The sequence below is a fragment of the Grampus griseus genome, assembly GCF_964374135.1.
Source record: "Grampus griseus genome assembly, chromosome: 16".
Lineage (NCBI taxonomy): Eukaryota > Metazoa > Chordata > Mammalia > Artiodactyla > Delphinidae > Grampus > Grampus griseus.
Genome location: NC_139010.1, coordinates 81,185,021 through 81,206,579, shown reverse-complemented (window position 1 = coordinate 81,206,579; position 21,559 = coordinate 81,185,021). Strand labels below are relative to the sequence as shown.

General features: G+C 48.3%; 1 protein-coding gene across 3 annotated transcripts in view; it reads right to left on the bottom strand.

The window, feature by feature from the left end:
• DOCK1 (dedicator of cytokinesis 1) overlaps nt 1-21,559 on the bottom strand; it is a 526,850-nt gene that overhangs the window by 409,351 nt on the left and 95,940 nt on the right. For 2 of the 3 annotated variants that reach the window (XM_082673365.1, XM_082673367.1), the window contains exons 15-21: nt 20,232-20,330; nt 19,223-19,295; nt 13,723-13,826; nt 12,990-13,173; nt 8,416-8,513; nt 2,863-2,952; nt 2,431-2,531 (exon numbers count right to left, since the gene is read on the bottom strand). In XM_082673365.1, coding sequence (XP_082529491.1) covers nt 2,431-2,531; nt 2,863-2,952; nt 8,416-8,513; nt 12,990-13,173; nt 13,723-13,826; nt 19,223-19,295; nt 20,232-20,330 — 749 coding nt within the window. The remainder of the gene's footprint in view (nt 1-2,430; nt 2,532-2,862; nt 2,953-8,415; nt 8,514-12,989; nt 13,174-13,722; nt 13,827-19,222; nt 19,296-20,231; nt 20,331-21,559) is intronic. The other variant, XM_082673366.1, reaches the window with a different exon arrangement.

Here is a 21,559-nt window from a genome sequence, read left to right as displayed (position 1 = left end):
TGTCCCCTGGGCGGGAGAAGGCTGAAAGTACTTCGTTAGTGCAGACACAACCTTCCATGATTGGGTTAGAACTGCGTGAACCACAATTATCTCCTCTGGTATTTCAAGGCAAAAATACTCAGATTCCAATGGCTGAAGAACCACTTGGGGTTGCTAGTTTACCAAAACACGACAAGAATATTTATTTTCCGAAATTAAAATTTCCTTTTTGGCAGAGGACAGACTGAATGAGAGGATACCAATTCTCAACTCCGTCCCATCATAACTTAACAATAAAATGGTACTTTTTGTGTCTCCCACTGAGTAACTTGCCCAAAGCTCCCCAATGTTCGTTTTCCACCTTTGAGAATAAGGGCACCGTTCTCCCCAAAGTCACAGGCAGGGGGACGCCAGCTAGGCGACCTGGAATGCAGCACGGTGACCTTACCACTGTTCCGATTTTCTGAAATGAAAGTGCAAAATCTGATCTGAGCAAAGCTGTTTGGCCCCCTTTCAATAAAGAAGGAGAATGGTGAAAGTGACACCTATGGAGGTCACATGGCACCCAGAGCAGCACGGAGGCCACGCCCATAAACCCCGGGCTCCCTCTGGTTGCTATAGAGAGATGGTGTCACATGATCAGCCCTCCCAGGGTCTGCAGGGAACTGTCCAAAGTGTGGCAAACTGGGCTTCTCCACTGAGAGAAGAGAATGTTTTAAACAAAGGCTTCTTAGTCAGCAAGCACAAAGCTGGTCACAGCTTTTGCCCTGTGTGGTGAGGACACGCTGCTCCCCGCCCACTGGGGGCTCCACCCACTGCCTGCAATAAACATGCACTCAAGCCGACACGGAAGAACCTAAGAATCAGGGACAGAGCTGCTGACCTTGAGTCCCACAGCCAAGGACAACAGGTTCTGACCTAAGTATGGTCAAGACACAGATGGGAGCTTTGACTCAACTTCCTGGCCCTGAAAGAGAACCATTTCGAATGATTCGAATGATTCTAAGTTGAATGTTCTTAAAGAAATTAAACCTTTCTTTTTCACTGCAACTCACACAATAAAAAGTCTGAATAAATGCCAATAAATCCCATGGTGAGAGAATGAGGAACTCGCCCTAATAATTCTAATCATAACAAAACCTAACTACTGCTTGGTGCTTTCTGAGTGGCAGGGATTATTCCAAATACTTGACGTGTAATAACTCATTAAAATTCTCAAGAAAACCTACAACCGTGCTGTTGCACAGATGAGAAGGCTGAAGCTCACAGAGTTTAAGCAACTTAAGCTTGAAAGTGGCAGAGTGGTAACATAAGCCCAGGTGGCCGGGTCCCAGGGCTGTGGCACCAGCACCAGGCTTCACACCTTCCCCTTGGTGTCTAGTAGACCCCAAAGGGGCCCATGTGGGGATGTAGGGCAGGCGGAGAGCAGCTGGGTGAGCAGTAAGAATCCTAGTTAGTTAGAGCCGAAGCTTCTGGAACAAAAGGAAAGGCACTCTTTAAAAGGCAAAAAGAATCTGGAAACAATATATATGTGCATATATATATTACAAACACACATATTTATATATGTATAAGTGAATCACTTGGCTGTACACCTGAAACTAACACAACGTTGTAAATCAACTAGACTTTAATAAAAAAATTAAATTTAAAGAAAAAATTAAAAAAGAAAGAGATGCAAGAGTATTAAAAGCCAATATCCAGATGAAGTCTAGAAACAATTGTCAAACCCGCAGATGTTTTATCTGCACAACATGAACATTCTGGCTCTCTGAACATCACTAACCAGCCAATTTAAAAGAAAAAATAATTTTTTTTAGATCCTTTTTTTGTTTTTGGCCATGCTGTGTGGCTTGCGGGATCTTAGTTCCCCAACCAGGGATCGAATTCGGGCCATGGCAGTGAAAACACCGAGTCCTAACCACTGGACTTCCAGGGAATTCCCGAAAAAAAACAATTTTATCCAGCTTTGTCCAGCAGAACAAAAATCAACAAATCACCTGCAACCTTAAAAATGGTAATAAATAAATAAAGAGCAAAAAGATAGACTGAAAAGTACAAAACTGAATTTTATTCATACTAAATAACCAATAACCTCAATAGAGGACCACAACCATTTATTCATTCATCAAACAGTCATCAGGAAGCTGCAGTGCGGCGGGCACTCTGCATTCATGTATCCGTTTCATCAACCACAAACTGAACATTTCAAAGACAGACAAAAGGTGTGGAGAAGAACAAAAACTTATTCCAGAATCTTATCATATATAACCTATCTCTTTCAACAAGATTTTTAGGTCTGTTAAGAGAGAAACAATAATAAAAATGATCCCAGTAAATTCACAGTTGGGGAAGGGAAACATAGAATCACAGGCAAAAGTATATGGAAAAGACTCTTACAAAAATATACAAAAAGTAGTACTGGTTTTAAAACAACAAAACAGAACTTACGTGTAGGCTAATGTTGCACTGAAGTGTTTCTTAATGTAGGTTTCCAAAACAGGATTAAAATGCTGAAATTTTCTATCAGCAATTAGTCCAATGATAAATACCTGTTAAATTAATACTTTCATTAGCAAAAGAAATGCAAACCATTTTAGAATCTTCAGCTGAATCACCTGCACTTCTGTGTGAGTCAACGAGCTCTAACACTTTCGGACACAGGCTGGTCAGCTACTTTACTTCTTCCCTTACAATTTACATTTGCCCAACTACAGTGTTACAGTGGGAGAAACTTTCTCCCTCTCAATTCATCTGCTTTGATTGGGTTTACAACTGAAAGCGCTTTCAGGGTTACTGTGATGGATCCCGCCCCAGCTTCAAAGGCTGCAACCTGAAAGCGTCCCGTAATAGCTGAGCAGATGCAAAGTCGAGGCCTCTTACCAGAGCATCGAACACTAATGTATCAAAGGTCTCGCTCTCCGAATTCTCCATCATGATGTTGAAGAGGGCATCCAAGGTGTCCTGGAGGAACTAGAGAGACACAAAAGGTCAGCAGACGAGGTAAATTCACCCCACTCTCCCCAGCTTAGAAGAACTATCATCCTTGGCAATACTGCAAACACCCACCTTTCTCAAATGGCACCTACCAAGCTACAGACTTTGAGGATTTTTATCAGTCATTAGATTCACAAGACAAAAATCTGAGATGAGTGAATTCAGAACAAAGACAGGCCACCCTGAGCCAAGCAGAGGATGGGCAGCGGGGAGATGCCCTATAGCCCACCGCCTACCCACCCATGAGACCTCTCCAACGCTTCTCCTGACTTTCATCAGGACAAAAAGCTCAACAGCAACCCTGGGAAGTCCGAATCTGACTCATTCCGTACACGTTTGAGTGTGAGACCTGAGCTAGCAACTGGGCAGAAGCCACAGGGACAAATTTCTAGTATAATAAAGGATCTTCTACAGACACAGATGGCCAAGGACAGAAGAGGTGTGTGATTCTGAAACTGGGGTACAGAGCAGAGAACCATGAGCTTAACTTATTCAACAGTAATTGAGAAATTCCTTTTATGCCTACTATAATTCACCAAAGAAATATTACAGCATAGTATGACAAAACACTATGAATTTAATTTAGAAAAAATTAGGAGACTTCAAAGTTATGTCACACTAGAACCTGGCTTTGAACCCTGACCCCATTCTCCCCTGAAAGAAGTATTATAAGATGAACTAAAAAAGACTACATTGGAAGTAATGAGTTCCCTGTTGATGGGGTAGTTCAAGACTAGGCAGAATGACACACAATGGACTACTGACCGTAAAAGGGAATGAAGTATGGCTATATCATCATTAGTCACTGGGATTAGTACATCGAAATCACAATGAGATATCACTTCACCCAGACTGAGGTGACTGTCATCAAAACGATGTACAATAGTTAAGTGTGGGGAAGGACGGAGAGAAATTAGAGCCCTTATACGGTGCTGGTAGAAATGTAAAATGACGCCATGGCTTTGGAAAACAGACTGACAATCCCTTAATGGGTTAAACGTACATTTACCACGTAACGCAAACATTTCATTCCTGGGTATGTAACCCAAAGAATGGAAAACATACATCCACACAAAAACCTGTATGAAAATACCCATAGCAGCTTTATTCATCATTGCCAAAATGTGTCCATCAGCTGATGAATGGATAAAAAAAACTGTGGCATATGCATACAGTGCAGTATTTATTATTCAGCCATAGAAAGGAATGAAGTTCTGATACATGCCACCACAGGCCTTGAAAGCATTACACTAAGCAAAAGAAAGCCAATCAAAAAAGGTCATATATTGTCTGATTCAATTTACATAAAATATCCGGATAGTCAAATCCATAGAGAAAGCCGGTTGCAGGGAGAGTGGAAGTGATGGCCAACGGGTATGGGGTTTCTTTTTCCAGTGGTGGAACTGTTCTGAAGTGAGATAGTGTGGACAGCTGCACAATTCTGTGAATACACTGAAAACCACTGAACTGTACAAACGGAAAGGTGCTTTCAGGTATGTGAATTACATCTCAATCAAGTGGTTATTAAAAACGAAAGGAGTAAGTGAGACGGGCCCACAGCTGGGACAAAGGTGTAACTGAGTGAGATCCCTAGACCAGATCTTCCTGGGCGGCTCAGCCCATGCACAGAACCTCAGGGGCCTTCATGTCTCCAGCAGAGGACCTCAAACAGTTCGACCCGCAGACACAGAAACTAAACACAGAGACCTGCTCCCCAACCACTGCTCGCTCCCCACCCCCCGTGAGCCGTGGAACCTTGCAAATCCAGCACCCCACAGCTCTTCTTCCTGAGGGAGGACGTGTTCCCAGACCTAGGAAGTGATCTGAGACGCGTCAGGCATAAAATCCTCATTCTATTCCACTGTGCCACCTACCACCTAGTCTGTGCCAAGAATCGTCACATATAAATGACACGGGAATGAAACCAGCCGGACCAGGAGGCATTCTGGCCTGGACATCAAGGGCTCCGTCCACTCCGTAATTGTTTAAGCCTGTACCACCTCTCGTTACTTTTGTATCATTTCCCATCATTTCAGATTGTAAAAGCTTTGCAAAGGTCAAAACTTGACGCTGGGGCTTCCCTGGTGGCGCAGTGGTTGAGAGTCCGCCTGCCGATGCAGGGGACACGGGTTCATGCCCTGGTCTGGGAGGATCCCACATGCCGTGGAGCGGCTGGGCCCGTGAGCCATGGCCGCTGAGCCTGCGCGTCCGGAGCCTGTGCTCCGCAACGGGAGAGGCCACAGCGGTGAGAGGCCCGCGTACCGCAAAAAAAAAAAACAACTTGACGCTGCCATCTGCTAACAGCCCAATGTTACTGCCAACAGACACACCAGCGTCCAGTGCCAAGCCCTGGCTTGTCACAGTTCAGGGAAAGAGGTCTACCAGCCCCACCCAGACAAATGACACAGAAACAGGACAGCAGACAGCGGGGACCTTGTGTATCTGGCCGTAGAGCCGCAGCAGTGCAGGGACACGAATGTCCTGAAGGCGATCCCTCACACAAGGCCATGAAAGACTTCTTCTGACACCCACCCTCTCTCCAAGACCATCCGCTGGAAGAGCACAATCACCATTTTCATTTCCCACTAAAATGGGAAACTATACTTTTTACTAAATGAGCAAATACTTTTCTCAAGCAATGTCACTTTTACTAAACAAGCAAATACTTTGCTCAGTCTATCAAGCAATGTCATCTCTCCACTAAAAGTTATAAAGACACAGAAGGGAGGTCTCGAATAAATGGAATAAAACCCACAATCTATCAGTGTCCTTCAACAGAACAAAAGCAGCCGCACGCAGGCTGGGATTCCCTCTGCTCCTGGCTCTGTTAACAGCCTGGTGGCCTTAGACGAGTCTATTCCCTGCTCCAGGCCTACAGGGTATTAGGATACACTGTCAATGGGAAGGAATAAACAGGCAAAACAAGTAAGGGCCGGACAGGTCATCCAACCCTGGGGAGTACCACAGTGAACACAGGAAGGAGAGGGAGAGAGGTGAGAAAACCATCTCCAGGGATGCACAACAAGATGTGATAATAGATTAGATAAGAGGAACTGAGGGGGGCAATAAAACCAGACGGTTCTAGAACTTTCCTGGTCAGTGTGTCAATAGTTCAACATAAATACAATTCCTGATGTGATACAGGGACCGAAAAATGAAAGAGGACACAATTTCATTAACTGTGGGTCTTTTAAAGTGATGTTAACTTAATTCACCCAGTTTTCATCTGAATTAGGGAATTCATAGAACCCAGGGAAGTTTAAAATGCAGTTAACATTGTCCAAGCCAGCAGAAGAAGACAAGGGCCAGGAAAAGGTGATTAAAATTTGAAGATCAGTGAGGATATGTTTGAACGGTTATACAATGAATTTAGGAGAGCGATGCCAGCAAATTAATTTCTACTGAAGTTAACCACACTGCCGCTTAATTAAGGCCATTTTAAGTAATTAATTTTCACAGAGATAAGGTCGTCTCCCTCCGCACGCACCTCTCCCGGAGGATAAAGAACTGAGGCGGCGACACGGACCTGGCCGTGGGGACCTTGCTCTCGGGCAGCCACGAGTGGTGGCCCGGCTTGTTGCACACGCCAGCCAAGGTGGAGCCCAGTGGCCACAGAAATGCATTTCCTTACATACAAGGAGAAGTCACTGGGCACAGGAGTGGCAAGGAGAGCCTTTCACTGAAGAAAATATTGGAACCACCAACGATGACCAAATCTGAGCGCTCAAAGGGACCTCCGATCACTCTAGTCTGACTGTCCTATCGCAGATGAAGATTCAAGGGCACTGCTCCAGGGCCTGCTCTGTGTGAGGCTAAGCAATTAATCCAAGACCCCATGGGAGGAAAACGGCCAAGACAGGACTGAGTGCTGTGATCTTTCTGACACACCGCGAAGCTCTCCACATCGATGACAGGGCTCCTAGGTGAGTCGAGAGCCAGGGTTATCGATCACGGCGATCATGACAGCGATACTGATATATCCTGATACTACCCGACCGCCTCCCAGGGGCTAGTACCTCATTTAACCTCCACAGGGACCCTGTGAACAAGGCACTCTGCTTATGTCCATTTTACAGCAGGGGAAAGCAAGGTTTAAAGACGTTATTTAACCTGTGTCAGCCCCACAGTGAGGATCCGCTGGAAGAGGAAGCAGAACCCTAGACCTGGTTGATTCCAAAGCCTGTTTCTACCACAGTGAAGCCAGGCCGCGCTCCCCGGACCAGAGTCCAAGAAGGATTCTGTTGCCTTAGAGGCGTATGTCAACATCCCGGAGACACTAGGTGTTAAAAGGCTTAGGACCAGGCGGACCTCGTTTTACTGCACTTGGCAGACACTGTGGTTCTTACCCATCAAAGATCTGTGGCAACCCTGGGTCCAGCGCGTCCCCTGGAGCCGTTTTTCCAACAGCATTTGCTTACTTTGTGCTTTTGCGTCACATGTGGATAATTCTTGCAGTATCTCCAACCTCATTATCATTACGTTTGTGCTGGTGATCTGCGGTCAGTGATCTTTGATGTGACTGTCGATTATCACTCACTGAAGGCTCAGGTGATGGCTTGGCATTTTTTAGCAATAAAGTTATTTTTTAATTGTTTTTTTAATGGACATGGTTTTTAATTTTGAGGGTTTTTTGTTTCTTTTGTTTAAACTTTTTTCTTCTTTTGTTTTTTTCCACTCACTGTGAGGCATGTGGGACCTTGGTTCCCCAACCAGAACCCGTGTCCCCTGCAATGGAAGCGCAAAGTCCTAATCACTGGGCCGCCAGGGAATTCCCTTGTTGTTTTTTTGTCTGTTTGTTTGTTTGTTTTTAATTGAAGTATAGCTGATTTACAATGTTGTGTTAGTTTCAGGTGTATGGCAAAGTGATTCAGTTGTACATATATATATATATTCTTTTTCAGATTCTTTTCTTTTTAATTGTGAATAATATTTTATTTAGTCATTTTTGTTTACAACTAAAACTCTTGCAAGGAATTTGAGGACATCCTCCTCCGACATTTGCAGGACATGAAGGGCTCTGGACATTGTGAAAGTTTCCCTTTAAGTTACGATGGGAACCCAGAACAATGCGGTAGGGACCCCTGTCAGGGGTCTAGCTCAGAAAGCCAGATCCTTCTCCATTATAGGTTATGGCAAGATATTGAGTATGGTCCCCTGTGCTATGCAGTAGGTCCTTGTTGGCTACCTATTTTATATTGTACTTATTTTTTTTCACGTGATGCTACTGCACACTCAGCAGACTACAGTAGAGTGTAAATGTAACTTTGATACTCACTGGGGAACCAAATAATTCGTGTGACTTGCTTTCCTGTGGTGGTCTGGAACCAAACCCGCAGTGTCTCGGAGGCGTGCCTGTACCATCTTGGGAGGCGGAGCCTACACCTCCTCATATCCGTAAGGACAACAAAACAACCAGAACCAGCATGGGAGCCACGTTACCTTCACCACTTCGCCACCATCCACCTTCATCAGCTGCCTCAGGTTCTGCTGCAGCAGGTTGGTGTTGGATCGCCACTTCAGCAGCCCCAGCAGGTCCACTGGAAACAGTAAACGAACATCAGCTCCTCACAGCAAGGACTCTGTCTCCCTCGTTCACCCATCGTGTGAGGTCCTCTAAATCATTTTTTGAACAGATGAAGCAAGCCTATTTGGAAACGTGCGCCACGTAAATATTTCATTACTTTCTAGCAACATCCTTGACACCCAGTGTGACTGGATTCATTATTTCCAACTACATTTACCATGAAATGATTTCCACATGGAAGCTTTCAAAAGGCATCTGGGGAGGGCTTCCCTGGTGGCGCAGTGGTTGAGAGTCCGCCTGCCGATGCAGGGGACACAGGTTTGTGCCCCGGTCCGGGAGGATCCCACATGCCGCGGAGCGGCTGGGCCCATGAGCCATGGCCGCTGAGCCTGCGCGTCCGGAGCCTGTGCTCCGCAACGGGAGAGGCCACAACAGTGAGAGGCCCGCGTACCGCCAGGAAAAAAAAAAAAAAAGGCATCTGGGGAGCCTACGGAAGAGGGACCGGCCTCTCGAACCCACAAGAAGGCAGATCAGAGCATGGAAGAGGGACCGGCCTTTCCAACCCACAAGTAGGCAGATGAGAAGAGCAGCAGGCCTGCAAGGCTGCTGGCCATTCAGTGCTGTCCTGGCAGCTCCTGCCAAGGGGTTTTCTCCTGTTCAGGAATAAGATTCTTAGGTTTTTAAGATAAAATAAATAACCAACATAAATTCAAGTACTGAGAATGCAAGGGGACAGTCCCCAAAGGAGACAGGAACCCTGGCCCTGGAGACCCCTGCTGCACTGAGCTTGCCACCTTTACCAAGTCCTGGCCCTTCCAAAAGTTTCTGTATGTTTCTTTTCTAATAGAAAAATTGCAAGTTGAACGTATTGGTTTTTGCAGACTAAATGTGGAAGACAATGTTGAGAAATGATTTTGTTTAAGGCATGAAAACAGAATCCAAAACATCTCTGGGAAAGGACGTCTTCATCTGAAGTCATATTAATATCCCAGTACGTGAAAAAACACAGTTAGCAAAGCACATCTAATTTACTGTTTATGCTCATCGGGAATGAACTTCTGCTACAGAAACTGTCTCCATAAAAAAAACCCTAGTTAATACTGAAAAAATATATATAATTTTGGCAATAGGTAGAATTTCAGTGAACACAAGACACCAGTTATAATTCAAGGATCAGACCACACAAAAGGCATACGGGGGATGAGCGCCAAACACACATTCTCATTTATATCACCTCACCCCCAAGTACAGCTGATGAAGGGAAGAGTTACAAACAGGAAAGTGTGAAGGGGACAGCATCCTAGTGTCTTTAGAATGCAAAGAGAGTAGACTCAAACACCAGCCGGGCCACGCCACCAAGATGTGACCTTGGACACGTACCTTCACCTCAGTTTTTCTATCTGAACAATGGGCACAGTGTTACCTGGGTCACAGGGTTGGTGCAAGACTTAAATGGCAAGATGTGGAGAAAGCACTTAGTGTGATGCCAGGCAGGAAGACCAACAGCAGCCACCCATCAAAGAGGTGAACATTTTAGCCATTCATCATGAAGGTTAACGTGTTTTAATTTCTAATAGAAAGTGAAGTCGTGAGAAGGGCTACATCCTGCCCAGACACGCTCTCAGTCCCAGGGTTAATGGAGATCTCCACCTCATAAGAGTTACCAGCGGTTTTTTTTGTGGGTTTTTTTTGTTTTGTTTTATTTTTAAACAGCTTTTGCGAATGCTAGAAAGGACCGCTTATCTTTGGTTTTTTGTTTGTTTGTTTTTTTATTTTTGGCTGCACTGGGTCTTCATTGCTGCACAAGGGCTTTCTCTAGTTGCAGCAAGCAGGGGCTACTCATCGTTGCGGTGCGCAGGCTTCTCATTGCGGTGGCTGCTCTTGTTGTGGAGCACGGGCTCTAGGCACGCAGCTTCAGTAGTTGTGGCATGTGGGCTCAGCAGTTGTGGGTCTCGGGCTCTAGAGCACAGGCTCAGTAGTTGTGGCACACGGGCTTAGTTGCTCCGCTGCATGTGGAATCTTCCCGGACCAGGGACTGAACCCGTGTCCCCTGCATTGGCAGATGGATTCTTAACCACTGCACCACGAGGGAAGTCCACCAGCATTTTTTTTAATGGAGGTGAGTTAATACTCTGGATCCCATTCATGCAAAGTTAGTGGCACTTTGGATTAGAGGGAGGCTGAGGTTCACCTCTGTGTTGTACTTTTGAGAAAAGATACAGCTGGGCAAATTAGCAGTGGACAAACACCTTTGAGGAGGGGTAGCTTGCTCAGCCCCACACCCTCTCTGTCCCCTCTCATTCCCAGGGAACCACCACAGTTTGGCTCGTAATAATTCTCTGCCTCATGGCTTCTCTCTCTCTAATTACATAGTAAGCTGATGGAGGAGAGGAACCACGTCCCCTACTTCTTTTTCTATCCCCCAAAGCATCCAGCATAACGCTGAGAACAGAGATGTTTAATACAAACCTCGATGAATAATTCAGCCGCACTTTTCCCTAAGAAATGGAACTTCGCAGTAACAAGTCATGGTTTCAGAAAAATGACTCCCTCAAATGAGAATCTGGGACTCAATGCCAGAGGCCAATTGGGGCAGCCCCATCTTGTACACACCTGACACGCCACCATCCAGAAAAGAGGCATTGTTGGCTGGTGTGAAATGAACAACAAAAGATGTGTCCCCCTCACGCTTAGTGAGCTGCATCACATCGGAATTTCCTAGTTGCCTGGCAACAGCCACTGGAGAGACCAGCGTGCTGTGCCCCTCAGTCCCAAAGAGGGGATTACCCTGTGTCTGGTGAGATTCAAAGAGCTTAAGGGTGACAGGAGGTGGGACACATCTCCCCGGGAAATTACTGTGACTTAATACCTTGAGAATGTCCTAGTTCACAGTTGTCTTCCCCAGGGATATGTGGGTTAAGAAGGATTCTGTGTGTGGGCCTCACAACCTAACCGCTATTCAACACACTGTTTTAATGGGGAAAATACATTCAAGTTCCAAATAATAACTTCCGAACGTGCTTTTGGAACATGACCCATTTCTAGGAAGGTGGCTTCCCACACAGCGAAGATGGCAAGACAAAGCAGAAGCTTAAGTGCCCCATTGGACAGGCTGCCCTGAGTTAAATGAAGCCCTAGAAGGAGTAGCCAGCTGTCAGGCTAGTTGACTATCAGGGCCATATCCAGAGGGTAACATCTGACCTACGGGGTCATCATTCCTATAACCCAGTCTCAAGCCAGCACCCGCCTTGCTGACAGCATGTTCCCTGGGCACTAAACTTGCAAACTCCCTACCCCTCCCCGTGCGTTCACGGAACACAGTGACCCAGGGAAGGGTTTCCGTCTGCTCATGGACGTTACTAGAGCAGGCAGTGAAAGTCTGATCAGGACCCGCACTCTCCACTACCACGCAGGGCCTTCCAGATGACAGGTTCCTTCTGTCCTGTGATCAGCCTGTTAAAGTCCACACGATGACTGTCCCTTGAGCCCATCCGAGACTACTGCCAAGCTTTACGGACAACCCCCGGGAACACGATTCACGACAGCAACCGACATCAATAATCAAAATCCATATCAGTGGCTGAGAGGAAAACATATTGGATTTTCAAGCTGCCTTTCAAGAGAACGTGAAGCTACTCTGCACGGCTGTGAGACCATCACACTTGGTGAACTCGATTTTTCAATGTAAGATCTGTGCAGAGGACCCTCTGCCTCGACCAGACAGTGTGGTCTGAATCAGGAGTGCCCTGGCCGCACGGCCATGCCTTGCAGAGGCTGCAAGCCCGTGGGAACAATGTCGAGCACCCGGGCCGCAGCGTGGGGACACTGGGCACCATCTGATGCTGCGTTAAGGTCGCACTTTGGTGTGAGTGCATCAGCAAGGGGTGCCTTATCTCGCTGTCAGGGGGACTGGAAATGTCGTCAACACCAACTTGTAAAACTAAAGGTAACTGGTAATTATCTCAATGAGTAGCTGAGAGAGGGAAAGATCCAAGGAGGGTAGGGGCCTCACCCCCTAGAGCTCCCGTAGCCCTCAGACAGCCCTCTGAGGCAGGCATTATAGCCAGGGTATAGATGAGGAAAATGAGCTCAGAGACTCTAGTTCGAGGTCATTCCCAGGGTTATTAGCACAGGGCCAAGGCTCAAGTTCAGGGCTTTGGTCTGACTCCAAATTGTGTGGATTTCTCCCTTCCCTTGGCCAGAAAGCTTTTTTTTTTTTTTTAAAGTAAATCCATTGCTTTCTCTCTCTTTGAGGTTCATCCTTAGCATAAAATCAGAACGTGAGTTTCAAAGCAGAACAATGTCACCCTCTCCCTCTCTCCTTGTCCAACAGCATCCACACGGGCCATTACGGAGGGAAGGTGTGAATGACTCGCCGGCAGGCTTCAGGGACCTAAGGAAGCCTCCTCCATTCAGCAGGGAGCACGAGAAAGATGGGGTTGAAGGAGAAAAACTCCAGGGGCGAACCCGTTTCTGGCCCCAAACTCACCATTCTGGGTCAGTTTGGTGGAGCACACGAGAGTTGAGATCTGGAAGGAATCTTTGCTGATGGTGCAGCTCCCAAGACTCTGCATGCTCTTCCCCGTCGCCGAGTGGCCCTTCTCTTCCAACTCGGCTTTGGTGGATGGCAGGCTCAAGTACGTGCCGGCGTCTTCCAGCTTCTTCGCTTCGGCCTGTGGGTTTAATGATGCAACAGGTCAAATACAACTGACAATCCCGTGCAATATTTTCTACCCCTTAGGATCCTTAATCCTTTTAACCATCATGATATTTGCTCTTTATCATTTGCTAAACCACTTATTTTTTTTAACTTTTTATTTTATATTGGAGTATCGTTGATTAACAGTGTTGTGTTAGTTTCAGGTGTACAGCAGAGTGATTCAGTTATACATATACATGTGTCTATTCTTTTTCAAATTCTTTTCCCAACTAGGCTGTTACATAATATTGAGCAGAGTTCCCTGTGCTAAACTGCTTATTTTAATGATTTCCCTTATTCCTGTAGATGGACAGAGGATTTTTTTAAACAGCACTTAATGTGTTATTGTGTATCAGCTTCTCTCCTCAGGGACAGCTGGTCATCTGAAATGTTCATTTACATAATTAAATGTTGCTAGATAGCAGTGTTCTCACAAAGATGGGAAATGTCAGCTCAGGCCAGGAAGCCCAGAAAGACTTGAAACAGTCAATATTAGCAACACTGCACCAACAGAAGAGCGTACCTTATAGACAATAAGATCATGTTCCCCGTCTCTTAGGGTGGTCCCATCGTAACGCATCAGCTTTACAAAAGCGAGTGCGAATATCTTCTCGGATTTATCCTTAGCTGCAACGGAAATTAATAATCATTTTCTACTGCCATCACGACAAAAAAAAACATCATAAAATGCGACAAGGGCTGCCTTTCTGAAAAAATTACAAAACTGTTCTGACAGATGTTAAAGTAAACATAAACGGAGATATAGACAACGTTCACTTATCATAAAAGGATCAGCTGTGCTCAAACTAATCTGTAAATTCAAAGCAATTACAATCAAAATCTCATGGGAGAGCTTCCTTGTGAAACTTGAAAACTGATTCTACAGTAAAGGACCAACAGTAGGAGGATGGTTTTGAAAAGGAACGTGGAGGAAAGCCTGCAGTACTAAAACCCAACAGGAACTGGAAAGTGGTAACAATGAAGATGGTGGGTTTTTAACACAGGGATTCACAGACCAGTGGGAACAAACAGGGCATGAAAACACAGGCCATTGCAAGTGACCACTGGAAGGGGCAGACCCGTCAGAGTGTCAACAGGGACAAACAAAACAGATGGACGCTCACCTCACACCCTCCACAAATATAAGTCCCAAGTGGACTAAACACCCTACTGTGAAATGTTCTCTTTGGCAACAAAGTCCTTCCCCCAGAATTAGCATGTGAGACTCATTCTCTCACTTCATTCAAGTTTCTGCCAAAGTATCACCTGCTCTGAAGTGACCAGCCTGCCTAGAAGAGCAAACGCCTACCCTGGTCAGTTCTTCATAGTCGCTATGGGCTGAACTGTTATGTTTTGTTTTGTTCAACAAAATTCTTATGCTGAAGCCTAACCGCCCCCACCATGTGGCTGTATTGGAGAAAAGGCCTAGAAGGAGGTTCTTAAGGTTAAAAGGTCATAAGGGTGAGGCTCTGACGCTATACAACGGGTGCCCTTATAAGAAGGGGAACAGACACCAGAGTGGTCCCTCTCCGTGTGAGCTCACAGAGAGAAGGCGGCCGTCTGCAACCTGGGAGAGGGTCCTCACCAGAACCTGACCATGCTGGTACCCTGATCTCGGACTTGCAGCCTCCAGAACTGTGAGAAAGTAAATCTCTGTTGCTTAAGGCACGCAGTCTATGGTATTTTGTTATGGCTGCCCAAGCAGATTAAGACAACAGGTTACCAAGAGATTACTACCAGATTACCAAGAGATTACCAAGCCTGTAGGGTGTCTGTGCATGAGAAAGGGCCAGGGGAGGGGGGAGACGACGTTTATTGTTAGTTTCATCCACTGGGCTTTCCCATGCAAAAGACATTGTGTATTTTTTCACTGCTATTTCCCCAGTGCATGAAATAGTGCCTCTGCTATATAAGTTAGGTACTCAAATATTTGTTCTAGATGGGGAGACGCCAACAAACAAGTCCTTTCAGGGACTTCCGTGGAGGTCCAGTGGGTAAGACTCCGTGCTCCTAATGGGGGGCCCAGGTTCAATCCCTGGTCGGAGAACTAGATCCCGCATGCATGCCGCAACTAAGAGTTTGCATGCCACATCTAAGGAGCTGGTGAGCCACAACTAAGACCTGGTGCAGCCAAAATAAATAAATAATTTTTTATTTTTTTAAAGTCCTTTCAGATAACAAATAAAACAAAAATTGGTGGCTTGTTAAAGCGCGCTGATGGGAACAGGGACCACCCAGCTGGATGGTTGGAAAAGGTCTCTCTGAGAAGACCTTCCTGATGACGTATGAGCCAAGATGTAAACCCTCCAGGAAAAGAGATGGCCAAATACGGAAGCCCTAAAGTGGGACCAGCCTGCCTTGCTTGGGGACTAGAAGCCCGTGTGGCTGGTGAGTGGTAGGCAGTGAGAGCTCCAAGGTGGGCAGGTGCCAGATCAGGTAGAGATAGATGAGGAGTCTGGACTGAAGAAATGGATTTGTGATGAATTTTTCAAGATGTAAGCTGAACACAGCACGGAAACACTGAGTTTCAGGGCTAGAAAAGACCTTTAAAATTATAGATCCCATGGGCTCCCCTGGTGGCGCAGTGGTTGAGAGTCCGCCTGCCAATGCAGGGGACACGGGTTCGTGCCCCGGTCTGGGAAGATTCCCACATGCCGTGGAGCAGCTGGGCCCGTGAGCCACGGCTGCTGGGACGCAAAAAAAAAAAAAAAAAAAAATTATAGATCCCAGATTCTCTTTTTGGAGATGAAAGGACAGAGGTTGAAGAGCATACATCTGCCCACCTTGAGTCAGGGGCTCAAAATATTTGCTATAGGACATCACTGCCTGAGATACCACGTCTCATTAGTCTTTGCGTTCCTGGTGTCCATCGGGTCTGGCACACATTAGGTGCTCAATAAATGCTAGCTAATTAGCTGGATGAACGACTGACCAACCAAAGCTAAAGGGAGGGATAAAAGCAAAAAATATGTACTTCTAGAAATTGAAAGAACTTTGTGAAAGGGTTCTTAAAAACGTAAAACTCAGTGTTCAGGTGAGAAGGAAGAGATCCTTTTAAGTTTGGGCTGACATGAAAAAAATTAAAAACACATCTCTCTGAAAGCAGCTGCAGTTCAGGACACGTGAGCATATCTGCCAGCAGAAGGCTTCCCCTGACCCTACTCTTCAGTAGCACACAATTGAAAAGTGCACCTTTTATTAATATTCTGCATCTTCACACAGGGGATGGACTGCATTTGTGACATCCTCATTAGCAGCCATTATGAGGCAGACAAGAAATTTACAAAACGTCAGAGGCCACAGAAGAAGGCCACATGCCCCAGAGGGCGGGCAGCGCTGGCGGACCCAACCAGCCCCCTGCAAACAAGGGAAACTCGGCTCCTGGCAGGCCGGCCCCAAAAGCCACTCATCTGCCCGCATCCACACAGAACACCAGCTGATGCGTTCGGAACGGCTAACAAGCGGCAGCAGAGTGTTAGACGGTCACACCAGCGCCAAACGTCCCAGCCCCAAGGACAGCTCCCGGTAGGAGAAATCCCCTCACTTTCTTCCACTTGGGGTAAAGAGCGCGCATTTTGCCTGAGGCGGCGGGGAGGGCATGCAGCGTGGCCTTCCTCCCATTTCTGACCCAGAGCATCTGCAGACGAGGCCGCGGCACGGGCCCCACTGGCCCCCACCCCGCCGGCAGCGGACAGCTCGGGACGTCGTCAGCATCCCACTTGCAATGCTCGACACGTTCCCCAAACCCCACCAGCTGTGGCCGGGGAGACTTCATTAATTATGCAAATGTGTCGTGGGAGGCCGGGTGATAGCATCTTGTCTATAATGAGTACTTAAAACTGACAAGAAAAACAAGGATTTTGAAAATTAAAATGCTACCAAAGAGATCCCTCTGCCCTGGTGTAATCTATTAATTAGAGAGAATGAGCTTGTTCTAAAGAGGGAGCGTGCTTCTGAGACAAGTCCCCTGTGCATTCTAGAACCCTGTCCTTGCCCTGCAACAGGGCTCCCCACCCTCTCCTCCCCTGCAGCCCATTCCCACCCCCGGCAGCTTCCGCTGTGCAGGGCGCTGGGCCCACCACACCTTCTGGGACTTGGCTGAAGACATACCTGCCCCAATTCCCCCAATCACCACCTGACCCTGCTCACCCTGCACCTCTGCCTAATGCATGCGACGCTCCCAGGCCGCTGCTCCGCACGTGGCTCTCGCGAGCCAATCTCACGCCTCAACCCAACCTAAGTCTGGCAAGAGGAGAACTCTCTGTGTGAGCTGTGTATACAGCAGGTGCTCAACACAGACCAAATGACGGCAGTGGCCTCGGTGCTCCCCAAAGGCAGGGGAGACACAAGGACTGGGGTGGGAACCAGAGGTCTTCCACTGACCATCAGGTGACTCTGGGCCACTGAGGTGGGGTCTCTGAGGCTCAGTTTCCTCATCTGTAATGTAGGAAGCGCCAATGATCTACCACATGGCATCGTGGTGAGGACTCATCTAAATAACGTGGTAAAAATACTTGCGCCAGGAGAGAGTAAAAGCACGATGAACACGTACAAAGAGGTGTCCGCATCCGTCCGAACATCTTATCCATCCACGTTTCAGCCGTCCAGGAGTGCCCACAGTTAGCAGACCCCAGCCCGCTGCCTGGTGGCCTGGATTTGGCCCGAAATGGGGCGGGCCCGGCTTTCCAAGCTGCCCAGACTTCACACCCTGCGCCTCCCACACTGCTTGGGCCCCGACCCCTTCTCAGCTGGCCCCTCAAGCACTGGGACAAGAGGAGGGGTGGAATGATGCTCTATCGCGCTCCCACCCACCCCCGGCATCCTGCACACGCCCGCTCACCACGAGGGGCCCCGTGCTGTTCCAGACCCCTTGGCTCAGCCACCTACTGGTCTCGCCCCACGCAGGCACAGCTTCGGGCTGCCAGCCACACTTTCCACACACCAGCCCTGTAGTCCTCGAGCCTCTTCAACCTCACAGAGCTTCTCACTGGTCCCACACAGGGGTCTACATACCCCCAACTTCACGCCTCTGCTCACGTGTTCACCCTCCCGGCTGCTCTGCTGCACCCTTGCCTCTGCGGGCTCCACGCCCTGGGGAGGGCACAGGTCAGGCAGGCCCCCAGAAACAGTAAGGAGGGTAGACACACCGTCACAGCAGCGGTGGTCCTGTGGAGCCCTATCCTACGGCCGGCATCCTGCTGAGGGATCGGCAGCCCCCATGCATTCCCCTCCTCAGGCTGAAACATCTGTGAAGATACACAGAGCCAGGGCTGAGGTCCCCCAACCGCAGGGCTCTGGCCCCTACACGCTGGTGGGTGACAAATGCACCCACCCAGACCACCGTTCCCTCGATGCCGCTGCACACATGACCAAGCATCACTTATTTTCTCAAACCTTAGCCCACTGCCAGATGGATAGAGACCATGAAGGGCAGGGGGCGTATCTTCCTCTTGTGGTATCTTACTTAGTGTCTAGCACAGGGTGATGTCCTTAACAGACAACGAATTCAACACAGGTAATGAGACAAACTTCAATCATCGATAATAAATCCTCCTGGAAGCTGACTGATTCAAACTTCTTTCCTCCCAAAGTCTCAGCCTCATGGCCAAGGCTACACCAACGTGGACGAGAAAAGGCAAAGCCAGAGCTCCAGGCACCAGCACCTGCCAGCAAAGCCAGAGGTTTTCAACACCGATGCAAGAGCATCAAGAGTAATTTTTGAAATCTAGGTATTATATCTCAGTGACTTTTCTGATGGATGGGGCAGTATTACAAGCCAAAGGGGAAAGAGGAAACCCAAGGGGTGAGCAGGAAGGAGCGGCACCTCATCAGACAAATTTGAGAAGAAACTGAAGATCTCCTGGGATCAACTCAATCAGAGTGGACAGCACTCCACGGGAGCAGGTTCGCGTGGGCGCGGAGCTGAAGTGTCAAGACCTCACTGTGTTACAGTAGCCACGTTCTAGAACCATCCAGAGTAAGTGCATGATAAACACGGGATAACGAAGCGTGTGGTTACTCACAGTCCTGGGACGATCTATGTCGGAAGGTAAACCGGAGGTGACTGCGGTTCACGTCCTCAATGGGGATGGCCACCTGCGGAATAGAGAGAGAAGCTGAGCACCTTTAGGAAATCTTCTCGCTCCATCAGCGTTGTTCCCCTGGAGACATCCTGGACCACTCTACGCTCTTCTGCGCTGCAGGGAGAAGACACCATACGCCTCATCCCCGGTATGACTGTCCCAGAAGCAAATGCCCTTTGAAAATTTACACCAGATAATACTGTCCGGGATGCCAGGCACACTGGACAAGGCAGCCGAATTTGTTTTTAAATGTGACCCTCAGTGTGAAGAGTCTATGTTTAAAAGTTACCATTTTCGATTTTGGCCCCGATTCGGAGGTGTCTGTATTCCCTCTACAGTTGTAGGGACCCGCCCTCGGCTGCAGCGAGAAGGCGGTCCCTTTGTGACTTACAGTAAAAGGAAAAAGACTTAATACCTGCTGCCTTTAAGCCGACTGTCCCTAATAGCTAACATCTGTATTCCAAAGCCAGCCGCTGGCCTGGTGTCCCAGTACCCAAGCCCGTGCGTGGTGTGTGGGCTGCGTGCGGGTATCCGCGGGCTGCGTTAGGAGCCGCAGAGCACTGAGGCCAAGGGAACAGGACGCATCTCTCCAGCGATGCCCTCCGTGTATTATCATCTCTATTTTCTTCCATTTGGTGTAAAGACAGCATGCCACACATAAAACAGACCCGAAAGAGAAAGACAATTGCTATCTTTAAAGGACTCTGTATTTGTCTCCAGGAAAGTCCTGGTTTTAGGTCCCAAAGGAGATGAGAGTAGATGTAAATTCCAAGAAACACCAGCATGGTTCCTTAGCAACCCTAAAGGACTTTGTTGAACGTGCCTTGGGGGCTGGCAGAGGGTGTCCACGGTGGGCAGCCCTGGGCTGGGCAGGAGGCGGGAACTTCCTCAGGGTACAAATGAGCATTTCATAATCAACCCCATGGGAAAAGGACCATGCAAATGATACCTTAACCGTCTCAAACCAGCGCGGCTGTTTCACTTGGTAATAAATCACGGACTTGTATTCTGAAATAGCTTCATCACCAGCGCCCGGGAAAATCACATGCTTTAAAAGAAGAGGCATAAAGAGATCGCATCAGCCCTCACAGAGTCTGAGGCTGCATCCATGTCCCCCAACCCCCCACCCGGTTTGATGATCCAGAAGGAGCGAGGGCCCTCGGGGAACACCAAAAACCCCATGGCCCATGGAACACCTCCCAGCAATGGAAGAACAGATCTGGCTGGAGCCAGCAGCCAGCAGAAAACCTTGCTCACAGACATCTAAGATCTTCATGGTTATGCGGTATATGGGGACGCTACTGTCCTCCATCCTTCGTACCCTTACCCCTAATAACTTTCACCCTGGACCCGCAGCAAGTTGCCTGACTCGGCGGCTGGAGTAAAGGGCTACAGACCAAAAAGGAGGTGGCAGCACTCTGTCCCTTCTTTAGCCACAGACACTGACCACTCGCCTCTACGGAGAGCGAGACCGGTAAAGCCCAGGGGAAAAGGGCAGGGACACTGGACACAGGCCACCCAGAGAGAAAGGATGCCACCCACCTCCTGGCGCAGCTGGGCCTCAGGAGCACCCACAGGGCACTGCTCTCGGCCACGTGGGCCCAGGGGAGCCCAGGCTGCAGCCACGGGCCAGAGAAGCAGCTGGCGGAGGGCCCCAGCTTGGGCTCAGCCTCCAGTCCTCAGAGAAGCCCGCAGCCTCTGAGCACTTCCCAGGGCACCCGCAGGCTGCTGTGACCACGCAGGAGGTGGTCTTGGTAACCACCACCGAGCAAAGCACAAGGCTCAGAGGCCCAGATTCACAACCCAGTTCCACCTCTCATGAGCTCTCTGACCTTGAGCAAGGTGACTGATTTCTCTGGGGCTCAGTTTCCATCTGTCTCAAAAGATGCTAATAACAGTATCTGAACTTCTAACGTGATCATTCGCCCTCTGAGCCGCGGGTTTACACCGGCAAGTGGGACCCCAGGATAGAGTTTGGAAAAGAAGGTGGTCAGTTGGACTTCCCTGGTGGCGCAGTGGTTAAGAATCCGCCTGCCAATGCAGGGGACACAGGTTCAAGCCCTGGTCCAGGAAGATCCCACATGCCGCGGAGCAACTAAGCCCGTGCGCCACAACTACTGAGCCTGCGCTCTAGAGCCCAAGAGCCACAGCTACTGAAGCCCACGCGCCTAGAGCCCGTGCTCCGCAACAAGAGAAGCCACCGCAATGAGAAGCCCGTGCACCACGGCGAAGAGTAGCCCCCGCTCACCGCAACTAGAGAAAGCCCGTGCGCAGCAA